Source organism: Pteropus medius, unplaced genomic scaffold (genome assembly GCF_902729225.1).
Source record: "Pteropus medius unplaced genomic scaffold, Ma_sr-lr_union100, whole genome shotgun sequence".
Lineage (NCBI taxonomy): Eukaryota > Metazoa > Chordata > Mammalia > Chiroptera > Pteropodidae > Pteropus > Pteropus medius.
In genome coordinates this window covers 10869744-10891847 of record NW_024349802.1, presented here as the reverse complement: position 1 = coordinate 10891847, position 22104 = coordinate 10869744, and the positions used below count along the sequence as shown (strand labels likewise).

The following is a 22104-nucleotide window of genomic DNA, read 5'->3' as shown; positions in this document are numbered from 1 at the left end:
TTCTCTGGTGAATCTATAAAAGGGAAAACGTACTCCTTTCCCTCTTCCTCCTTCTCTAAGTCTCCAGACAAAACTTGAGAGTAGGGGATGCAGACTGGAGAGAGAGAGACTAGAAAAGGGCATATGAGGGCGAGGGAACCAGCCATTAAGGAGCTCATTTAGAAGCTCTGAAGTTAGATGGTAAGGACAAGCTGTCAGGTGTCACAGCAGGTCCATTCAGGTAGAGGAGCCAAGGACATCCCCTAAAGTAGCAAAGCTCATATTCCCTTCCTCCTGCTCTGGCCCATTTCTTAAAATGGACTAAACCCTTCAGTGACCTTTAAAGACCAACAATTGTTAAAGCCCACAGTACCACATAGTTAACTAGAAAAGATCAGTATGGAAAGAAATCAAGCTTAAAGAGAAAAAAATGTAAACCAGAATAGTAACAACTACTACTTTACCTCCCACCTCCCCTTCCTACTGTCCATTTCCTCCCCCTGGCCTGAGCCCTGTCCTTCTTTAGGCTATTACTGATTCATTAAGGCTATAGTTACTAGCATGGGGAATTTAGGGGAATGATTTGCCATTCGCTGGCTACATGATTGAGCACGTAACTCTCCTTCTCTGGACCCTCAGTTTCTGCATCATTCAGATGAAATGATCTTCCAGGTCTGTGAGCCTATGGTTATTAATAAACAGGAGATATGTCCATACTGGAGCTATGAACTCTGAAATGAACATATTGTCATTGAAAAGAGCAGAGGATCAAGAGAGGAAACAGAACTCTAGTTTGCATCATTACACATTATCCCCTTTGTACATGGATATATTCATGGGAAATGAAAAAACACAGGTTTCTGAAAGCAACCTGGAGAAGCCTCCTAAGGCTATAATTCTTCTCTTGGGTTCAGTTAGCTAGTAGGTTCCTGGAACTGGTATTGGAGAATTCCCCAGTTCTTGCTCAGCAGTGGTAATTCCTTTGGTCTTGGAGGCCCTCAGGTTTTCAGCCTCCCTGTCATGACCCTGCTAATTAGATACCAGGTTCTGGCCCCTACTTTCCTATTTTTTTTAACAGCTTTAATGAAATATAATTCACATACCGCACAGTTCACCCAAAGTGTCCAATTTAATGTACTTTATTATATTCACAGAGTTTTACAACTATTACATCTATTTTAGAGTATTTTCATCACCTCTAAAAAGAAATCCTCTACCACTAAGCTATTCTTTCTCAACCATCCAGGTCCCCAAGCCTAAGCAACAACTAGTTTACTTTCTGTCTTTACAGATTTGCCTATTTTGGATATTTCATATGAATGAAATCATATAACATGTGGTCCTTTGTGACTAGCTTCCTTTGCTTAGAATGATGTTTTCAAGGTTCATCCATATTGTAGCATGTATCAGTGTGGTTATTGTGAATAAGCCTCTATGAACATTGGTGTACAAGTATCTGTTTGAGTTCCTTCTTTCAGTTCCCTTGGACATATACCTAGGAGTGGAATTGCTGGATCATATGGTGATTCTATGTTTAACTTTTTGAGAAACACAAACTGTTTTTCAGGGCTGCTGTACCATTTTACATTCTCACCAGTGATATATGATGGTTCCAATTTCTCCACATCCTCACCAATACTTATTATTTATAGCCATCCTAGTGGGTGTAAATGGTATCTCATTGTAGTTTTGAATGTGTTTTCCTGATGGCTTATAATGTGGAGCATCTTTTCATGTGCTCATTGGCCATTTATTTTATTTTTTATTGGTTTTGGGTATATAGCACAATGGTTAGGCATTTGTATAACTTATGAAGTGATCCCCCCAGTCACTCTAGTACCTATCTGGCACTATACATAGCCATTACAATATTATTGCCTATATTCTCTGCGCTGTACTCCACATTCCCATGACTGTTTTTTACTACTATATTTGTACTTCTTCTTCCCTTCACCTTTTCACCCTGCCGCCTATCCCCTCTTTGGCCATTTATATAGCTCTTCAGATCAATGTCTAGATACCTTGTTAATTTTTAAATCGGGTTATTTGCCTTTTTATTACTGAATTGTAAGGGTTCTTTATATAGTCTAGATACAAGTCCCTTATTAGATATACAATTACAAATATTTTCTCCCATTTTGTGGGTTTTCTTTTCACTTTCTAGGTAGTGTCATTTGGAGCACAAAAGTTTTAAATTTTGATGATGTCCAGTCATTATCATTATTTTGTTACTTGTGCTTTTGGTAGCATATCCAAGAAACCATTGCCAAATCCAAGGTCCTGAAGACATGCACCTATGTTTTCTTTTAAGAAGAACCAGTTTAGCTGTTACATTTGGGGCTTTGATCTATTTTGAGTTCATTTCTGCATATGGTTGTGAGGTAGGTGTCCAACCTCATTCTTTTTCATGTAGATATCCAGTTTTCCCAGCACCATTTTTTTTCCCAGCACCATTTGTTGAACAGACTATGCTTTCACTGTTGAGTTGTCTTGGCACTCTTGTAAAAAATCGACCATAAGTGTGAGGGTTTGTTTCCTGACTGTCAATTCTATGTCACTCCTTATGCCAGTACCATGCTGTCTTGATTACTGCAGCTTGAAATAAGAAACTGTGAGTCTTCCAGCTTGGCTCTTCATTTTCAAGGTTGTTTTGGCTGTTCTATGTTGGCCCCTACTGTTTTAACACCAAGGGACAAGTCTTCACCCACTCTGCCTCTTCCAAGGTATCCAGTATGGTAGCCTACAACCCTAATCCTCATCCTCTCTAACCTCATCTTGCAATGTTCTCTTCCTCACTGCTCCACTCCGATGACATGGGCATCCTCTCAGTTTCTCAAACATTGTGAAATCTTTCCTGCCTAGCGCTTTTGAACTGATATTCTCTTTGCCAAAATGCTTCCACACTGTTCCCTCCTCGCTATTCCCAAGACTAATTTTTTTCTTTGTCATTCAGGTCTCTGCTCAAATGTTATCTTCTCAGAGAGGTCTTCACTAACCCCTACTCTAAAGTAGTTGCCTACCAAACCCACCCTCTTTATCACATTAGCCTGTATCACTGTCTGAAATTGTCAGACATTTATCACTGTCTGAAATTGTCTTTTGTATAAATTGTGATATTTATTTTTTATGCCTCCCCCTACTAGAATGGAAACTCCAAGAAAGCAGAGTTCTTGTCTTACTTAACACTGAATTTCTCCACATAGAACGCTGCCTGTCATATAATAGATATTCAATACATATTTGTTGAATGAGTGAGTCAATCAATTAATCATTCATTCAAGCCCTGGACAGCTCCTATAGAGAGATTCAGCACCAGGAAGCTCTAGAGGTAAGGAGCAGTGAACTGGCCCTCAAACCAGGATGACTTTCCTTGTATTCACTTTGCCCCATTTTGCACCAGTCAGCAATTCCTCCCTCCTTTTATTCAAAGGTTTCCCCTAAACCCTCTTCCTAACATCTGTCTACATTTGAGAAGTAGATACAGACACATTCCTTCCTCTTCCAATCTCTACTTTGGATTGCTTTGGGGAAAATGACCAAAGATGTCTCTGACCATAGTATATATATACAAGTGCACAGGCAGGTCCATTTGCAAAAACAAAAATCTAGAGCGTTGGGAAGCATAAGGTACAGAACAAGGGGACAAAAGAACACAGAACTAAGAAGACAAGGATCTAGAATCTCAGGCAAAGAAACTAGGAATTCATATTATAACAACCTTGGATTCTAAGGCCCACAAAAGCTTGAGAACCATTGTTCCACAGCTACAGACTGAAGAGGAGAGAGCCTAGGTTACTGATAATGAAGACTTGATTTCCCCTGGGGCTTGGGAGGCTCTAATAACCCTCTATACAGCCCTGAGTCTTTCATCTAAAGATCTTAAAGAATGTTACAAGCATCAATTAACCCTTGCAACACTCTAGAATCTAGGCTCTCGGCCCTTTTTTACTGACAGAAAACTGAAGCTTATGGGTTAAAGCCAGTTCAAACTCATATGACCTGAACTGAGCAAACTGAGGGCTAAGGTTGAAGCCAGTACTGACCTCAGAATCTTTTCCTTATGACAGGGGTTCACAATATGGGGACAGTAGAGCACTTAAATTCATGTATATGTTTACCACACCTTTACTGCAGGCAGATGATAGTTTGGCTGGTTCCTTGTCACTCAGATCTCAGCTTAAAGGTCACCTCCTCAGACAGGTCTTCCGTGAACATCCATCTTAAGTAATGTCTTCTACCAGTTCCTATCATATTACCCTGTTTGATTTTCTTCAGAGTACTTGCCATTGTCTGAGATTATTTTGTTTTTTTTGCTTGTTACTTCTCTCATTCACTATAATGTAAACCCACCCTCTTTATCACATTAGCCTGTATTATTACTCCATGAAGTCAGAAACCTTACTTGATAGGATGTTGTTGATGTTCAATAGGTATTTGTTGAATGTTTAAATAAATAAGTCTAAATGAAGATGTTTTCAACAATATGTAGATGCTGTTGAAATAAATAAAATATACAGTGATCTAAATTTACATACTTTTGGCATGTATTTCTCTCAGTCAGTAGATACTTCGACTACCATGTTAGGATTATTCTTTATAACATTCAGAATTTCCATTTCTTTCATTTTATGGATTAAAATTTCTTAGCTAAATTTTCCTAATCTTCCTAACTAAAACAATTAAAATGCTAGGTTAAGTATAATTTTTAACTTTAAAATTCATAAAGGAACTGACACACAAGTAAAGAGTTAGGATGACCCCAAAACAAACTGTAACCAGAAACGCATCCCTTGAAACGTTTTTTTTTTTTTAATTTCAAGAATGACACCATGTTCTCCTGGATTTGGCTTCTGTGTCACTACCCGCTCTTCAGTCTCCTTTCCTGGTTGCTCCTCAACTTCCTATCTCTTAACAGTAGAGTGTTCCAAGATTTGGTCCTTGGATCTCTAACTATATCCACTCCTTTGGCAATCTTATCTGGTCTGTTTTAAATATAATTTAGATACTAATTAAGGTATAAATTTTTTGATCTCTGATTCTGAATTCCCCCTTGAACTTCACATTTGCATGTCCAACTGCCTATTTCACATCTCTGCTTGACTATCTAAAAGGCATCATATGCAAAATTCCCAAATATGAACTCAGTCAATGGCAAGTCCATTCTTCCTATTGCTAGGCCAAAAACATTGGAGTCATCCTTGACTTCCCTTTTTCTCATTTACCAAATGAGTAGAGGGAGGAAAATGGAAAAGAAAAAAGACAAAAATAACTAAATCAACTCAAAATAAGGCCAGAAAAGGGAAAAGAAACAGAAAACAGGACAATAAAAAAAACAAATAAAATCAAATATATTAGCAATTACTCTAAATGTAAATAAATGTACTGAGTTCTCTAGCTGAAAGCTGGATTGTCAAATTAGATTAAAAAAAAAAACACCTAAATCTGGCTCTTTGCTGGTTATAGTAGATATACTTAAAATATAAGAACACAGAAAGACTAAAAGTCAAAGAATGTAAATATATAATATAGATACATTTTAACCAAAAGAAAACTTATTTAACTATATTGCTAGCAGACCAAATAAGTTTTAAGCAGAAAGCATTACTGGTCAGTACAAAGTAAGACCGTTACAAAATAATAAAAGGATCAGTTAACCAGGAAGATAAAACAATTCTAAACTAGAAAGCACCCAATAACTCAGCTCTTAAAAATACATAAAAGCAAAAATGAACTCTACAAGGAGATAGCGACAGATTCATTATCATAGTAGGTACATTAATGTACCTCTTCCAGTATTTGATAGTTCAAAGAGGCCCCCCAAAAGTCATGAAATATATAGAACATTTTGAACAGCACAATTAGTAGGCTGGCCTAAGAAATGATAGAAAATTGCTCCCAAAAATTGGAGAATAAATATTTTCAAGCCCACCTGGAACACATACAAAAATTGACCACATGCCAGGCCATAAAGTTAGCCTCACAAATCTCTAAATGTAATTAAGTTAGAAATCAGTTACAAAAAGGGTGGGAAACATAAGTTTGGAAATTTTAAAAATATACTTAACTATTGGGTCAAAGAGGAATTCATAGTAAAAATTAGAAAATACTTAGAAATAAATGGTATTGAGAATACTATGTCAAAACTGTGGGATGCAGGTAAAGTGGTACTTTGAAGGAAATCTGTAGCAGTCATGCTTACATTAGGAGATAACTAAGGCTCATAATAATGAGCTAAAATGTTATAAAAACAACAGAATAAATCCAAATAAAATGGAAAGTAATAATAAAGAGCAGAAATTAATGAAGTAGGAAAAAATTCAATAGAGAAGATCAACAAAGCCAAAAGGTAGTTATTGAAAAATACTAATAAAATAGACTTAACTTCTGGCAAGAGTAACTAAGAACAAAAAAGAGAATGTATGATAATATTAAAAATAATAAGGGAACCATACCTAAATAGCTAAATGTGCTACATAGATTAAGCAGGGAAGGATTATAATAATTTTATGCCAATAAATATGAAAACTGAAATAAAATGACTAGATTCCTAGAAAAATACTATTCACCAAAACTAGCTAAAGAAGAAATAAAGGGCCTGAGAATCCTGTAATTTGAACCTAAAACTGCTCTAAAAAAAAATAAAGTTTTTAATTAAAAAAAAATCCTATAACCATTAGAGTTTGAATCAACTTAAATTTTCCATGAAGCAAGGACCAGGTTTCAGAGGGCCTCACCGGCGAGTCAACAGAAAAGTGGTTAATTGAACTGTGGTAGAGTCGGCCTGTGGAGGGCAACACAGCAATGGAAATGGACAAACTACAGCTGCCCACACCCACATGCTTGGTTCTCAAAACAATGTTGAGTGAAAGAAGCAGTCACAGAAGAAGTCACACGCTATGATACTATTTATATAACATTCAAAAATAGGCCAAATAAATACATAGGGTACATTAATAGATACTAAAACTATAACGAAAAGCAAGAAAATAATTACCATAAAATTTAGATAGTGTTTACCTAGAATTGAGGATGGAATCTGGGAGGAAACTGCAGAAGGGCTTCTGAAGTACCAGAAATATCCTGAGTGCTGGATACACAGGTGTTCCTTTTATTGTTACTCTTTCATTTCACTCTGGGATATATACTCTGGAGAAATTCTTGCATTTGCAGAAAACATTTTATATACTCTTATATATATGACATTTTTTCAATTCACAAGGTTATTCTATGCAGATGACAAAAAGAATGAGGTAGATATATATATACCGACTTGGGGGAAATATCCAACACATATTTGGGGACAAGCATGTTGTAGAACTCAACAGTGTAATCGCATTTTAATAAAAATGTTCATGTGTCCATTGAAATAAATCTGAACAATATACACTAAAGTGTGAATACTGGTTATCTCTAGGATGGTTTCCATTTCAAAATTATACGTTCTGTAGATTTCAGTATTTTGCAGTAATCTCATTTACTTTTGTGGTTAAAAAACATTTTTATATGTGAAAAAACTGTTTCAAATAGAGGAATACTTATTTTGGAAAGGGGGACTTTTTCTCCCTTTCGCAAGCCAAAAAGAGTTCCCTGACAACCCCCCAATTCTGTAAAAGAGAATCTGTGAGGGCAGAAAGTTCAAAATGGGAAGGGCCTCTAGATTCAGGTCCCTTTAACGGGGCAGAGAGTGAATGAGACCTGGTCAGTTCCTCTGGCTTACCAGCCTTTCCTAATCACGAAGCAGACCTACTTATTGCCTGTCACTCTCCGCCCCAGCTCAGGAGGGTGACTGAGGTCTTGGCCAGCTGCCTTCCAATCTTGACCCATTGTTCCAGGTTCCCAGCTGATTGAGCATCTGGCAGTTAAGCGAAAGGCCAACAATGTCCTGACTTCCTGAGTAAACACCTGTGAACTGAGAGAAGGCATGGTGGAGTCAGAGCAAGAGTTCAGGGACACAGTAGGGCAAAGAACAGAGCAAAGCCCAGGAGATCTTGTTCTGGGCCAGCTGCTGACTCGCCCTTTCTCCCTCTATCCTCCAGAAGTTTCTATTGCAAGTGGTGGGGCTCTTGGGCTCAGAGATGCATGGAGAGGAGGATGTTCTGTGACTCAGCTTATCAAGGGGGGAAAATTCCAGGCTTTGCACATGTTGTGCCCTCAGCTTGTCCTGGCTAGCTTCTATTCATTCTTCAGATTTCAAATTATGGACCACTTCCTTGTGGAAGCCTTGCCAACTCCCACCACTCCACCTTTACCGCCCTCTAAGAAGGGCTTAGCGGCCTCTGCTCACTTGGCCTGTGCTTTCCTGTAGCCCACACTACCCCACTCTAACAGTTGCCTATTTGCCTTTCTCACCAGAATTTTAACTTCCTGAGATCAGGGACCATGATTGTCTAAACTACTGTATCTCTAGTACCTTGATACTCCCTAAGTACTCAGATAAATGGATGAATAGGTAGCCTGGAGAGTGTCACTGTTAGCTATTAAAGCCCAGCATTGGGGGTGATCAGAAGATCCCCCTTTGCCCCCTCCTCGCCCAGAGCATGGCAGCAGAGTCCCAGTGCCCAGACAGAATGGCAGAAGAGGCAAGCGAGAGAGAATCTCTCCATTTGTTTGGAGTTTGGTTCTCAGCAGCCCAGGGAGGAGCCTCCAAAGGCAAAGGAAAGCAACAGGGAGATTTATTCTCCCTTCTCCCTCTCCATCCCATTCTTTTGTCATCACACCCCTCCCATCCCCACCTCCCAGCTCCACAGCCTGTTTGGTGTGAGCTTGTGCTCCCTCTACTGGCCAGGCTTCAGTGCTGCAGGGAGCCAAGCCCAGGTACCCTCACTTGTTTCTTTCTTCCCTTTGAAGAGGCTGTTAAACCCCTCCCTGACTCTGGGTTCATGAGAGACTGGAGCATGAAGAGAAAACAGTGGCGGTTTCCAAGGTCTGAGCTCCCACACCCACACTCACCCTCGACGCCAGGGGCATGTCCCTCACACCCTCACCTCATGCTCAATTTCCTGGAGACTCCACTCCCAGACTTCTACTCCAGCTAATTCACAGAGATGTTGATTTCAGGAGCCTTTGGCTGATACATCAGGTCTGACTGTGGAACAGAGATCCCAAGATGAGTTGAGAATAGACAGAGAGACAGCAGAGAGAAAGGGCCCCTGAAAGTGGTAGGACACAAATACCCACATTTAAGACAAAGGCAAAGATCAGGGTTGAGAAAGACAGCCCACTAAAGCTGTGGCCCAGTCCTTTCCACTCCCACGGGCTCATAGACCAGGCCCTCAGCCCTAAGAAGAAAGATTTCCCTCACACCTTCAGTGTGCCTATGCCAATACAGAGTGAAGGGGAGTGACTATTGATCAGATCTTCAGGCTTAATAGAGATGTTAGACTTTAGGGACAACTCCCAGATGAGAGCGCGCTCCCCACCCCTGTCCCCATCTCCTGAGAGGGCCCATCCTGGAGCTCACATCTTCACTGTCATTTGCACTGAATGAGTACTCTGGCGCCAGCCCCTTCTCGGGGATGCTCCTCTCCTTCTCTGGCATCAGCTCATCCAGCCAGAGGAGTTCCTGTGGTGAGAAGACCCACTCCAGTGCCTTTCGGACCCCCACCAGGCCCAGCAACTGCAGGGATGGAAACAAAGCCCAGGGCTGTCAGCAACAGCAGCAGGATCACTAACAACAGTAACATTTATTTAGCACTTCCTATGTGCCAGGCATTGTGTATCATTTCATTGAATGCTAACACATTCCTAGATATATTAATTATTCCCATTGCGCAGAGAGGGAAACTGAGGCCCCCGACTGTGATAACCAGATTGGTCCTATGGCAAAACCTGTGGCTCTTAATTTCCTCAATAAGAACAAGGCCAGAAGCCACCTATGTTATCACCTCACTGAGTAACAAAAGTGATAGCATTGCCTTTTCCAGGGCCTCAGTTTGTTTGTTTGTTTGTTTGTTTGTTTCTGGGCTTTATATCCCTACCTGTGGTTGATCAACCCAAAGAGGTTGGGAAGGGAGTTGAACTGGGTATCCCAGGATGAGCCCACCTGTAGGCATCTCTTAGCCATCTTTCTTTGTCCTAGGATTCCCAACCATGCAGAGGGCCAGGGCCAATGAGAGAGGGAAGTCTTCCTCTTATGGAGGCCTTGGCCACCCTCCCAGGCTCCGAGTCTCCCAGGAACCCCCAGGATACCACCCAACCCTGAGTCACCATGATGGGGAAGATGATGGCTGCAGGGGTAGACTTGACAATCCAAAGCAGACCCAGGCAGGCAAGCTGGATGGCTGTGAAGAGGTGGACCCTGCTCAGAGGCACATGCCTCAAGAGCAAGAGGTCTGGCTGGTATTTTGGTGGCATCAGTAATAGCTGCACCCTCTTCATGAACTAGGGGAACAAGAAGAGGTGGAAAGCAGGGTACTCGGGTGTTAGCTATTAAAGACCAGCATTGGGGGTGGTCAGAAGACTCTCTTGACCCACTCCTCACCCAGAGCATGACAGCAGAGTCCTTGTACCCAGGAGAAACAGGAAAAGAGGACAGGAAGGGAATTGACAAGTGCAGGCAGGAAGTACAAGCAAGAAAAAAAGCGGGGAGAAGGGAGGTTGTGTGGTGATTTTGATGGGCTCACCTGGATGCTGCTAATTGCTGCCACCCCCATGTACAGGAAGATGCCATAGAGCACAGGCATTGGGATGAACTGGTAGAAAGAAGTGGAGAAGTGGCAAAGGAGTTCACCTCTGCCAGCTGCCCAGGTACCCTTGCCCCCTTAGGCTCCAACCCCAGCATCTAAGCCTACTCAGGTTTATCTCTTCCTTTCCCACTTGCATTGGATCTTCAGTTGGTCAGATGAGGTAAATTCTATAATTGTCTCCATTTTACAGATGGGGAAATTGGGTTTCAGAGAGACTAAGTAACTTGCCCATTATCTGGCCGACTTCTCCAATCTATCACTTTCCCCTCTACTCTCTGTTCCTGCTATATTGGTCTCCTTTCCTTCCCTCAACATGCCCCAGTTTATTTTTGCCCCTTGCAAGGCCTTTTGCTTTGCTACTTCCCTCCACCTAAAATGCCCCGACTTCTCACTACTCATCTCTGATCCCCCACAAAGGCCTTCCTTGACCATCCAATCTAAAGTAGACCCCTGGCACTCTTTATCATTACCCTCTTTTACTTTTCATAGAAGTGATCACTATCTGAGATTATCCTATTTTACTTATTTATTTATTTTTTAATCTGTCTCCTTTCGCCAGACTGCAAGGCGTGGATGTGATCTCTTTCGATCACCACTGTGTCCCCAGTCCCTGGGACAGTGCTTGGCATATGGCTTATGCTCAGTAAATATCTGCTGAATGAGAAGCACCTAGTTAGTAAGCAGCTGACCTGGTCCATCTGGCTCTTTCAACTACTCCACTCTCACCCAGCCTCCAAGACTTTTCCTTCCTCTAACCTCTCATGCTCCTGCTGATGACTTCTGTGCCATTCTCCACACCCTCCTTGACTGCTCTGCTGTCTCGGCTTGTTGAACCTTTATGCTATTACTTGTTACTTAATTTTTGTTCTTGTGTATGTGTTGCTTACCTAGGCTTGGTTCCATATTCTTTTTCAGTAACTACCCTCCACTATTCCCAGGTGCCTAGCAGAGCCTTACACACAGCAGTGTTCTGTAAACATCTGGTGAGGGAGAAGTGAAGGGCTTTTGCCTCAAAGTTTTTCTGGGGTGTGAAGATCGCACTCTGAAACTAAGGCTTTTGGGGAGGCTGGAGCCAGGGCAGTGCTTGGCCCCCAGGGGATGGTGGCATGCCTACACCCTGTCCACTGGGTAGAAAGCCCACTGGGTAAGAGTTTGGGTTCTCAGGTAGATCTGAGAAGCTAGCTCTCTTGGTGGTCTTTGTAAGCTACTTCGCCTCTTCAGCCTCAAGGTTCCTCATTTGTAAAAGATGTATGCTGCTCAGGGTTAATGTAAAGATTGAATGTGACCAAGTATGAAGCACTGAATACAGTGCCTGGCATGCAGTAAGCTTTCAGCCAGTGTTGGTTCTGACTGTATTTATTATTATTGCCCTGCCCCTGCCAGCCTGTCTAACAGGTACCTTGAGTACAGGTGCCAGGAAGATGGAGATCCCTGTGAGGAGGAACACCATCAGGCCTGTCAGCCTCTGCTCCCTGTGGGGACAGGGAGGAGTTAGCCAGGGTCTGGGAAGTGCCTTGGGCTGCCCAGGCTGGAGATGCAAGCCAGATACCACTACAGACCCTGGAAGGAAGGAAATGGAGGGCTCCCCCAATATTCACCTGGCAGAGAGTGGGGCTTAGCTTGGTGAAAAACTGGTAGAGAGGAAGGGGCAGGGCACTTCAGTATGGGGGTCCCAGACCTCTCCATTAGCAATTTTTATACTGCCATAAAGACTTTCATTCAGTTTACAAAGTTGATTTCACATACTTTGGACAGACTGTGTTTCCAACAGTTACAAAATTATTTTTGTGATAGTTAACTTTGTAACGTCAGTGCAGCACTTCTACACTGCGTGGGGATTATTAGGTGGCACCTCACCCTCACTCAGCCCTGGCTGCTCCTCTGGAGAGCCCTCCCAGTCCCATGGCTGAAAGAGGAGAGGGAGGATCTGACACACCCATCTGAGGGCCCAGAACCCTCCCATTTACCCTACTGCAGTGGTCATGGGGCAGTGAGAGAGCCCTCTGGAGTCACCAGCTTAGAATTTAAATTGCCCAGGTAACTCTGCCTTGTCCCCTGCTACCCGACCTTGCCGCCTACCTCTCATTCCAGCCTCCTGAATATTGGCCTCACCTGATGCCCAGGAAGCTGGGGGGCTCCCCCAGGGAACAGGCTCTGCTCTCTCTCCGAAGACTGTCCATGTGGGCCAGGGAGATGACAGTGGCTGAGACATACCAGGGCAGCCCAAGCGCTGACGTGAGCAGCATCAGTACAGACACACAGAAGAGGTCCAGGTGGAAGCCAGTTCCCTTCTGCAGGTAGTGGTGGGGCAATGAGGATGAAGCTAACTCAGGCTAGCCCTCTGGGGTGGGAGAGGGGTAGCCTGGAATGCACCCTGGGACTTCTGTCCCTTGGTCCAGGGCCTAGAGTCTCACCCGCAGTCTATATTCGGCACGGTTGAGGATGACTGCTGTGATCTGCTGGTCCATGAAGATGAGGATAGATAGCAGCAGGGCAGGCAGGGCAGCTGCCACACTCAGCCACCAGGGGTTGGCTCCAAAAGGTGACACCAGCCAGCCACGTCCAGGGAGTGTGGGCTGGGAGAGGGCATTCCATAGACAGGTTGGAGAGGGTCTCCTAAGAGCACTTCACCTGCACACTGTAGCCTTGGCATTCTTCCATAACCCCCTTTACCGCAAGCCCTCCCCCAAGACCCTGGATGCTAGGTGAGAGCAATGTGTGTGCATACACAGCTGATTCAAAGCACCCCAGTGCCTTAAAAGAGGATAGAAGGAGGGGGACCAGCCTGGGGGTTGGGCTGGAGCCAGGGGCTCTGGACTTTGGTTCTCAAGGTCCCTTGTTGCCTGCAAGAGGAAGAGGTGGTAGATGAGGCCTGCCCATACTTCTTGGTGTACAGAGCTCTCCTCCCTAAGCACCACTCCTCAACATCCAGGGTGGGGCAACTCAGGCTCAGACCTGCCTCAATCTGGGACAGGGGCAGGGGCAGGGGCAGGGCTGGGTGTGTCTGCGTCTGCTCTGAATTACTAGCGTCTGTGTGGGGGAGGGGGCCCCAGTTGCTGTCTCAGGTTCTGAGCCCCTGAGGCTGCCTCAGTTGGAGTCCCCCTGCTGTCCTGGGAGAAGCCAGAGGGGAGGTCTCCAAAGACACGGGCAAAGTCTAGGTGCCAAGTCAGTGCTAAGCCTTGTCCTGTGCACTGTCATGCCTGGGGAGGAAGCTCCAGCTTTACTGGATCAGAGCAGGTAACCCAGGGTCAAAGAAGAGAGTGGGGAGTAGTGGAATGAGTAGGGAGGACCTATAACAATAGTTAACATTTAGTGAGGTCTGTGATAAGTGCCTGACACCATATTCTGTAAACTTCAAAATAACCCATGAGGTAGAAACTATTTTATAGATGAATAAATTGAGGCTCAGAAATGTGGGTTAACTTGCCTAAGGTCACACAGCTAGGAAATGGTAGAACTGGAACTCAAACCCAGAGCTGGCTGACCAGAACCCATCCTCTTAACTCCATACATATAATAATAGCTACCGAGTATTCTGTGCTCACTGTGTGTCTGGAGCAAGACCTCATTCATCCTCACAACTCTGTGAGGCCATTATTATTACTATTTCTATTTTATGAGTGAAGAAATGGAAGCTTAGAGAAGTATGGGACCTATGGATCTTCCTCCTCCAGAGTCCTGTCTGCTGGCCTTGCTTTCCCCTCTCCTAGTGCTCACCTTGAACTCTTTGGGCACCACGAGCTTCGGCGTGGCTAGGCCCAGGAAGGCATCAAGGCCACAGCCCAGCAGGATAGCCAGGACTGAGGAGAAATCGCTGAGCACCTTGCGCACCTGGCCACACAGCGGACACACAGTTAGGTTCAGGCCCACCATCTTCTTCTTGCCAAGAGCTAGTCCTTACCCACAGAATGAGAGGTGACACTCACCACAGAGGGGAAGAAGCGGCTTGCCTTTACATGCTTGAGGGCCACGGCGAAGAGGAAGGAGGTAAGGAAGAGGAGGAGGGAGAAGAAGGCGATGTCTGGGACTGTATGACAGCCCGGGCCACGAGGGTGGCCTCCCCGTTGGGCACACTCAGGTGGCGGTAGCAAGGATACATTGACTAGGCCCAGGTCCTGTATGGAGGAGTGGTCAGGGATGAGGTTATAAGCAGCGGAATAAACATCCACTGATGCCTACTGAGACACAAAGGCCCCAGGACAGAGGGTTCCCAGCCATACCAGATGGCTGGGCCTCAGTGACCTCTGCGGGTTTCTCTAGCCTATAGGATGGAAAGAGCCAGGAAGCACTGACTTCTCTGGCCTCCACCCTTTCTTTTCCAGACTCTCTCAGGAACAGGCACTCACCATGCTTAAGATGTCATCTCTGCCTTTTGGCTTTGTCCTTGTCCACTGAGACTCATTTCCTGGGAAGCAGAGAAGAATTTGGGTGTACGCCCCTCCCCTGGGAACCTTCTCCAGCCCCTGAGGAGCCTAATCTCATGGGTCCAGCTGAACCAGAGAGAGTCCTTAGTTCTGACTCATCTGCTGACTCCACTCGCTACCATGTCTGTGCTCCTCAGGACACTGTCTCATGCTCTTGCCCCTACAAATTCCCTTCCTATCTGTATCCCTGATGCCCAGCACAGGACAAGCGAGAGCAGATGCAAATGGTTGCTCAATGAGCACACAAATCTGTGGGTTTCCACCACTGCCAGAACTGGTCCAGTTCATGCCCAGCACAGAGCCTGGCACTCTTGGAAGGATACCTCTTCCCCAGGTATCCTTCCTGGCGTTTCCTTCCACATGGAGGGACGTGTGCAAGTGTAGATACTCTGAGCTTCTCTCCACCCGATCAGTCACTCAGACCCAGGGGAAGACCAGTGATTTATTTGATTAGCGAGTTTGGGAGAAGAAGCTGGGTGTGCCTGGCCCTGCCCCTTCCTCCCCCTCTTTCAGGAGTAAGCTGCCTGCACTGTGCACACATCTAACTCTGCTCTTCTGGGGCAAGACAGTCCCTGTCCAGTGTGGCCATGGCTAGGTGCGTAAGCCTACCTAACTTGGGTTTCATTGTTAGAAAGCCCATTCACCCATAGATATAACCATGTTCTATCAGCATTGTCAGAAATAAAGATGATATTGGGCCTGCTCATTTGACTTATTTTTCACATGATTCAGAATCAGAGTGGGAGAAGATTGCTGCTGGTTATTGGGTAAGTACTCAGCATTTTGTTTAATGTTATGGAGGTGGGGGAACAGTAAGGTGACACCCTTCTCCCTCTTCATCCTTCCTCATTTTGCCATGTTCCCTAATTCACCCACCTCCAGGGTCTGGGTATTGGCAGAAGCATCCATAGGCAGGAGAGCCAGGCCTCTGGATGGGATAAGCATAGGTCAAGCTCAGCATTTTGCTCACGGCATCGTAGATGAAGATGAGGCTGATGAGGGCACAGAAGCCTTCCTCAGTGAAGCGGGTAAAGTAGCGTACCAGCACGCTGGCCTCCGTGGCCACTAGCACCAGGCAAAAGGTGGCTACCCAGATGCCCACCCACAGGCGGAAGGGAAGGTAGTCCAGGCTGTAATCTCTGGGGGGGAAGGCGGATGGTGTGAGAGACAGGCAAGGCTTGGCAGGGCTGTTCTGCTCCCCACTTAACCCAGGTCAGGTGCCCCTAGAGCCAGACAGTTCCACTCTCTCCTATTGACTCTGCCAGGCCCAGGCTGAGGGTGTGGGTAGTGAGTCTGGGGAGGTGAAGGTGTTCTACCTGCTGAAGGAGAAGAGTAGGCGTTCAAAGACCAGCACTGGTCCAGTGCTGCTGAGGATGGTGAGGGGCTGGCCGGCCATCAGGCAGAAGGCAGCTCCAGCCACTGCCGTGCCCAGGAAACTTTCCAGCACCCCCTAAAAGCCGACAGGGCTTGTCAGCACAGAACCCTGGAGTCCTCAGCACAGGAACCCAAGCCTCCAGGTAGCCTCCTCAGCCCACCCATAGCCCCAGGGAACCGCAAAGGGCATGGCTGGAGGGACACCAAAGCTTGTGCCTGCCTCCTTACACCTACCCACCCACCTGAGCACCATCGGTGGCTTCTCCCAGCAGCCCCCCGAAAGTGATGGCGTTAGTGATGGTGGCCAGATAAATGTAGAGCACTGCCGAGAGGCACTGGGGGTGCAGGGCATCCGAGAAGTCGCTGGGGTACCATGAGGCCTTCCGGCGCACGTCCTGGATAAGGCCCCCAAACAGCCTCCCGCCCGTGGGTCGTCAATGATCCAGGTTCCCACACCCCATTCCCCTAACCCCGTTAGTGTCCCTATGGCCCGGTGAGCCCCTCCCACTTCTAGCACACACCTCAGTGCTCCTGGGACTGCTCCCTGTACCCCGACCCTTGCTCCCACTGTAGCTCGCCTCACCTGCCGGTCCGCTGCAACTCTGGGCTGGGCGCGTGCAGCATGTGATTGTGCCTGTGCTCAACCCCGGCCCTACGCCAGGCAGAGGGTCTCTTGGCCTCCTGCATTTGCAAGGGGAGCCTGAGGAGAAAGGGAACCCTGGTTGACTGAGGATCTCCATCCCGTCTGTGACTAGCCACCGGCTTCATGGCGCCCTGCCCCCTGGCGGCTGTTTGTGTCTCTGCCGGCGGACTCCCGGTTCAAAGGTAAGTAATCCCTTTAGCTTTCCTGGGATTCCCTCTCCTCCTCAGCAGTGGAACTGGGCCCAAGGCTATGGGGAAGGATCTGTATGGCATGATGACCCCAGATACCTTTTGTGCTGCGAGGGCAGACATTTAGGCGGGGAAATCCGGGCTGTTGGGTCCCACCGACCTGGAGGAAGCACTGTCACCTCCTCTAGGAAGGCGTCCAGGGCTGCCAGAAGATCATGAAGGGTGCTGGCCCGACGAGCTGACCATTGGAATTGCTGGGGATAGAGAGGCAGTAAATGCAGACCTGGACTCTTAAATGCATTTTCACAGTCAAAACTAGACACACATGAGTCACATAGGCTGAAAAGTCACTCAAACATTCATTTATTAATATATGCATTTAGTATCTATTGAGTGCCTACTCTGTGCCAGCACTGTGCAAGGTAAGGAGGCTACAGTACCAACCGAGGAAACTTTAGGCCTGCACTCACAGACACAAAGCCACACTCTGCCTGATTACTACACTCAGCCACACATACAGAGTCCACACACACATACTGACATGAGCCTATGTGTTCAAGTGCACACAGACACACACACACCCCTGCCCAGCTCACCGGGTCACTGAGGAGGATGGCCACTGCACGCCCCATCTCACGGTAGCTCCTTCCCAGTGTGGGGGGACCAAGGATGAGGCAGAAAAATCTGAAGAAGGAACCAGGCCCCAGAGAGGGTCAGAGGCTGCTATCCTATAGGGCAGCCATGACCTTTGACTTCCCTATCAGCCCCCCAAACACTCATGCACACCTACTTTGCAGCCCTGACCACTCCACCCTCTCCAGACCCCTGAGCACCATCCACCACACATCCTGAGAGAACTGGACCAGAGTTCTAATCCCCTCCCCAGTAAAGGCCCTTCTGGGCTCCAGGACCCCTGACTTCCACTCAGCTGCCTCACCTGCTGGGGAGTGACACCTCAGTAAGGGGCCCCAGCACCACTGGATCCCGCAGTCGCACAAAGGCCCCTAGTGGCTGTGCCAGGAAGCCCAGCTCTCCTGCTAGCACGGCCCCCACCTCAGTCCCTGGAGGCAGCTTCTGTCTCAGGGAGTTCTGACGCTGGATGGGGGTTCACAGAAACACAGAGGTGAGAGATTATTTGGGGAGGGAGATGTTGGCAGGAAGTCGATAAGGCCAGTGAAGGGTGGGCCTCTGTTAATGTCTGACCCCTCTCCCAGCCCTGACCAAGGAAGGGCCACAAACCTGTTCCTTCAGGGGAGCTTCCCCATCGTGAGAAGGCTCTCTTGGATGCGCAGACCCTTCAAATGAGGATTTTGCAGTGATTAAGAACACAGGCTTTGGGACTGGATCCACCAAGGATTCCTGACCAGCTTTGCCACTGACAAGCTGTGAAAACTGGAGCGCACCCTTCCCCACTCCGAGGCTCAGTTTTCTCATCACTAAAATGGGGGTAATTGTGGTACTACCTCACAGGTGCTTGTAAAGATTAAATGAAACATGCATGCGAAGCTCCCAGCACAGTGCCTACCAAGAACACCCCTTCACACAGCTCTGGCTTTTATGATTCTAGCCTCTCCATTCTTCTTCCCTCATCATTACCCCCACTTCCTCTTGCCCATGAGTCCTGGGTTGAGGTCTGAGCTGAGGCTAGGCCACTCCTGGTCCAGGAAGGTGCAGGGGAGATCTGGGACCCTCCCACCCTGGGGATTTTGGTCTTGAGCTCAGGGAGGGGGCTCTCACTCCAACAGGGCCTGGTGTCTGTGCTCTGGATGAGGTGCTGGGGTCTCTGCAGCAACAAGGACTGCAGCTGCTCTCTCAGCTCCGGGCTCAGCGACTCCACTCTGGTCACCTGTTCTGGAGAACGGAGGTGGAGCTCCAACTCTTTCCTGACAGCTTCCTGCCCCCAAACTCTTCCCCTGACCCCTCTGCCCAGGTCCCTTGCCCTGGGAACACAGAGGCCAGTGAACTTGCTCCTCCACTGTTTTTTCATCTCCCCCTATGACAGGGATGGGTAATCCCTAAGGTAGATGTGGTAGGCTCTGGAAAATTCCAAGACTTTGGGGGGAAATTCCAAGACTTTCTTAGAGAAATGGTGGCATGGCTGTCCAGGCCCTCCCTTCAAAGGCTCCCAACATACCCACAAGCTCCAGGAGGCTCCGAGCTGGACAGTCCAGCAGGACAAGGCCCTCGGCCAGCAGGCTGCGGAGCTTCTGCAGGCTGGGCAGTGCCACGGTGGGCACATGGGGGGCACTCCACCGGCCCGCACCCACCTCCAGCTTCTCTTCAAACAGCACCCACCTGTGGTGAAGAGGAGTGGACTGTGTTTTTGGGGGCATCTCTCCCAGGTCCAGAAGTGGGGACACAGGAGAGCCAGGGAAGGTAAGGCAGTGAGAGAGTTGTGGGCCCAGTGGTACAGAGTATGCCGCTCCCCGGACAGTCACCCCTCGTCTTGGGTCTTAGGGAACTCAAAACTGGACTGCAGAGAAGATCAAGCGTTATGGAAGACGAGGGCCTGAAATGGGGACACAGACGGGAGCTCCTGATTGGGGGTAAGGATACCCCATACCATGGGAAGCGCTGGACACATGGAGGAAGCCCCAGCTGCGGAGAGAAAGGACCCCATAAAACTGGCCTGGGTCTCACTCACCTGCCTGTCTCCCTCCACTCCTGTGCCTTGGGCCAGCCCATCAGCTCATTCAGCTGAATGAAGAGGAGAGGGTCCTTGGTTACCCCTAGTTCCCGGCTCTCAGTGTCTGAGGAGCCACTAGGGCTAGGGCCAGAGCCAGGGCCACTGTCCAGCTCTCCTGTGGGCACATTTTCATAAGCACTGGAGACATCAAACTCCTCCTGGCCTGGCAGCTTCATCCTGGTAAGGCCTTTGGGACCGATGCAGTCCTAGGTTCTGAGACCAGGGGCTCTCAGTCTGACTGCATTTATAATGTAGCCTCCCCACCCCCACCCAATGCTGCACAACACAAACAGAGCAAGGCCTGTTGACTCCAGAGCCAACCGGGTCACCTCCTCCCCTGCCTGCTTTCCCCAGCCCCCACTGGCCTGAGAGTATAAGGCTAGCCTGAACTTTCCCAGGCTCTCCAGAAAAAAATGCCCAACCTGGGACCAAAGTGTTGTGTGCATTTTCTGTGGGATCAGATCTGCCCCTTACTGTGTTTTGTGTAAATAAACAGGAGTAAGTTGTTAACCTGGGTCTGAAGACTGCTCTCCCCAGATTATGCTGCCCCCTACTTTGTATCACATACAAACACCAAACACCCAGGCCTGTTTTGGGTGTCACCAACACAGCCTGAGGACGCTCATCTGGACAACAGAGACCTAATAAATAACTGGGTCTATAGAAGCTAGGCAGGGTAAGGGAGACAGCAGGCAGGGGCCCTGCCCATTAAATGAGCTAATGATGGGAAGTGGAGGCAGTTCATGGAGAACACAATAGCTGAGTCTCACATTCCTTTGTCCAACAACACCTGGAAATCCCCCAATTTAACTGTCCCTGGGGTCTGCCCCTCCTCCATCCTCACTCAGCCCCCCAGCTAGGGTGCATGTGTGTGAAGGAGTTCCTGGGCTAAACGAGTAAAGCAGAATGTGGGCTATTGCCAAGTCCAGCTGGCTATACCTTCAAACTATACTCAGCACCCAACCATATCGCCCCACCTCCAACATAACTACCCTGACCCAAGCCACCATCATTTCTCACTTGAATTCTTTCAATAGCTTTCTAATTTCTTGCAATAACCTCCCTGCTTTCACTCTTCCTTGCCCAAAGTCCATGTGCCACACAGTAGCCATATGGGTCCGTTAAAAAGGCAGTTGAGCCACATTAGTGCTCAAAACTCACCCAATACATTCCCATTACTCCTAGAAGAAAAATTAAACTCTGTCATCAGCCCATTCCCACCCTCCCACCACATCTCATATCAGTTTCCCTTCACTCACTCCTTTCCAGCCACACTGGCCTTTGTCTGTTTTGCCAGGCCTGCTCCTGCCTAAGGGTCTTTGTAGTAGCTTTTCTTCTATCTGCAAGGAAAGCTTTCCCCCAGATGCTCTCATGATTGGATCCCTCATGTGAGTCTCATTGCAGACAGTATCTATTCAAGGAAACCTTCCATTTTCATCCTGCCCTAAGTTTCCCTCTTTGGTCACTCTCCATCACATTTCTCTGTTTTATTTTCTTCCTAGGAGTTATCACTACTAGTAACTGCTTTGGTTATTTATTTATCGTTTATTGCCTGCTTTTACACACACGCGCGCGCGCGCACACACACACACACACACATACACACACAGAGGAAAGTACCTCTCACGGAGCAGATATTTTATCTATCATCTTCACCGCTGTCCCTAAGCACCTAGAGGCGCTCCATAAATACCTGTTCAATGAGCGCATAGAAAGGGAGGGCCTGGGAAATGAAATGCGCTTCTCCTGGTGGCCACACGAGGGCGCAACGCCCCGCGGACAGGATCGATAGGGCCTCTCCCGTAGGCCGAACGGCTGGGTGCAAGGGCGCCAAGAAGGTGGAAGGGCAAGGAAGGGTCCTTGATCCTCCACCTTGCCCTGGTCCACAGCCGACCGTCCTGGCGAGATGGAGTGCTGGGGAAGCGCAACAGGGATGGGGAGAGAGGGCCAAGCAGGCTCATCTGAATGTGGGTCCAATCTCCCAGTAGATACCTGGGATCCATCTCCCTGAGAAAATGGGACTCAGGCTGGCCCTCCCCACCAACCCCAGTCTGGACTTTGATTTACCAAGTCCAAGGAGGTCACAGGGCAGGAATTAGAGGAGTGAGTCACTATATTATTATTA

At 47.3% G+C, this 22104-nt stretch overlaps 1 protein-coding gene across 1 annotated transcript; it reads right to left on the bottom strand.

Annotated features, from left to right (window-relative positions):
* Positions 1 to 6866: 6866 nt before the first annotated feature.
* SLC4A9 (solute carrier family 4 member 9) lies at positions 6867 to 22099 on the bottom strand. The gene is made up of 22 exons (XM_039836292.1): positions 19938 to 22099; positions 19428 to 19588; positions 19031 to 19144; positions 18533 to 18588; positions 18231 to 18388; positions 17890 to 17977; positions 17393 to 17547; positions 17046 to 17162; positions 16705 to 16879; positions 16405 to 16538; positions 15965 to 16227; positions 15011 to 15069; positions 14591 to 14779; positions 14382 to 14495; positions 13079 to 13240; positions 12777 to 12955; positions 12064 to 12136; positions 10602 to 10670; positions 10186 to 10359; positions 9440 to 9595; positions 8964 to 9064; positions 6867 to 7888 (listed from the first exon to the last, which is right to left on the bottom strand). The coding sequence occupies exons 1-21, from the start codon at positions 20153 to 20155 to the stop codon at positions 9011 to 9013; spliced, it is 2868 nt and encodes a 955-aa protein (XP_039692226.1). The 5' UTR covers positions 20156 to 22099; the 3' UTR covers positions 6867 to 7888; positions 8964 to 9010.
* Between the last annotated feature and the right edge of the window lie 5 nt (positions 22100 to 22104).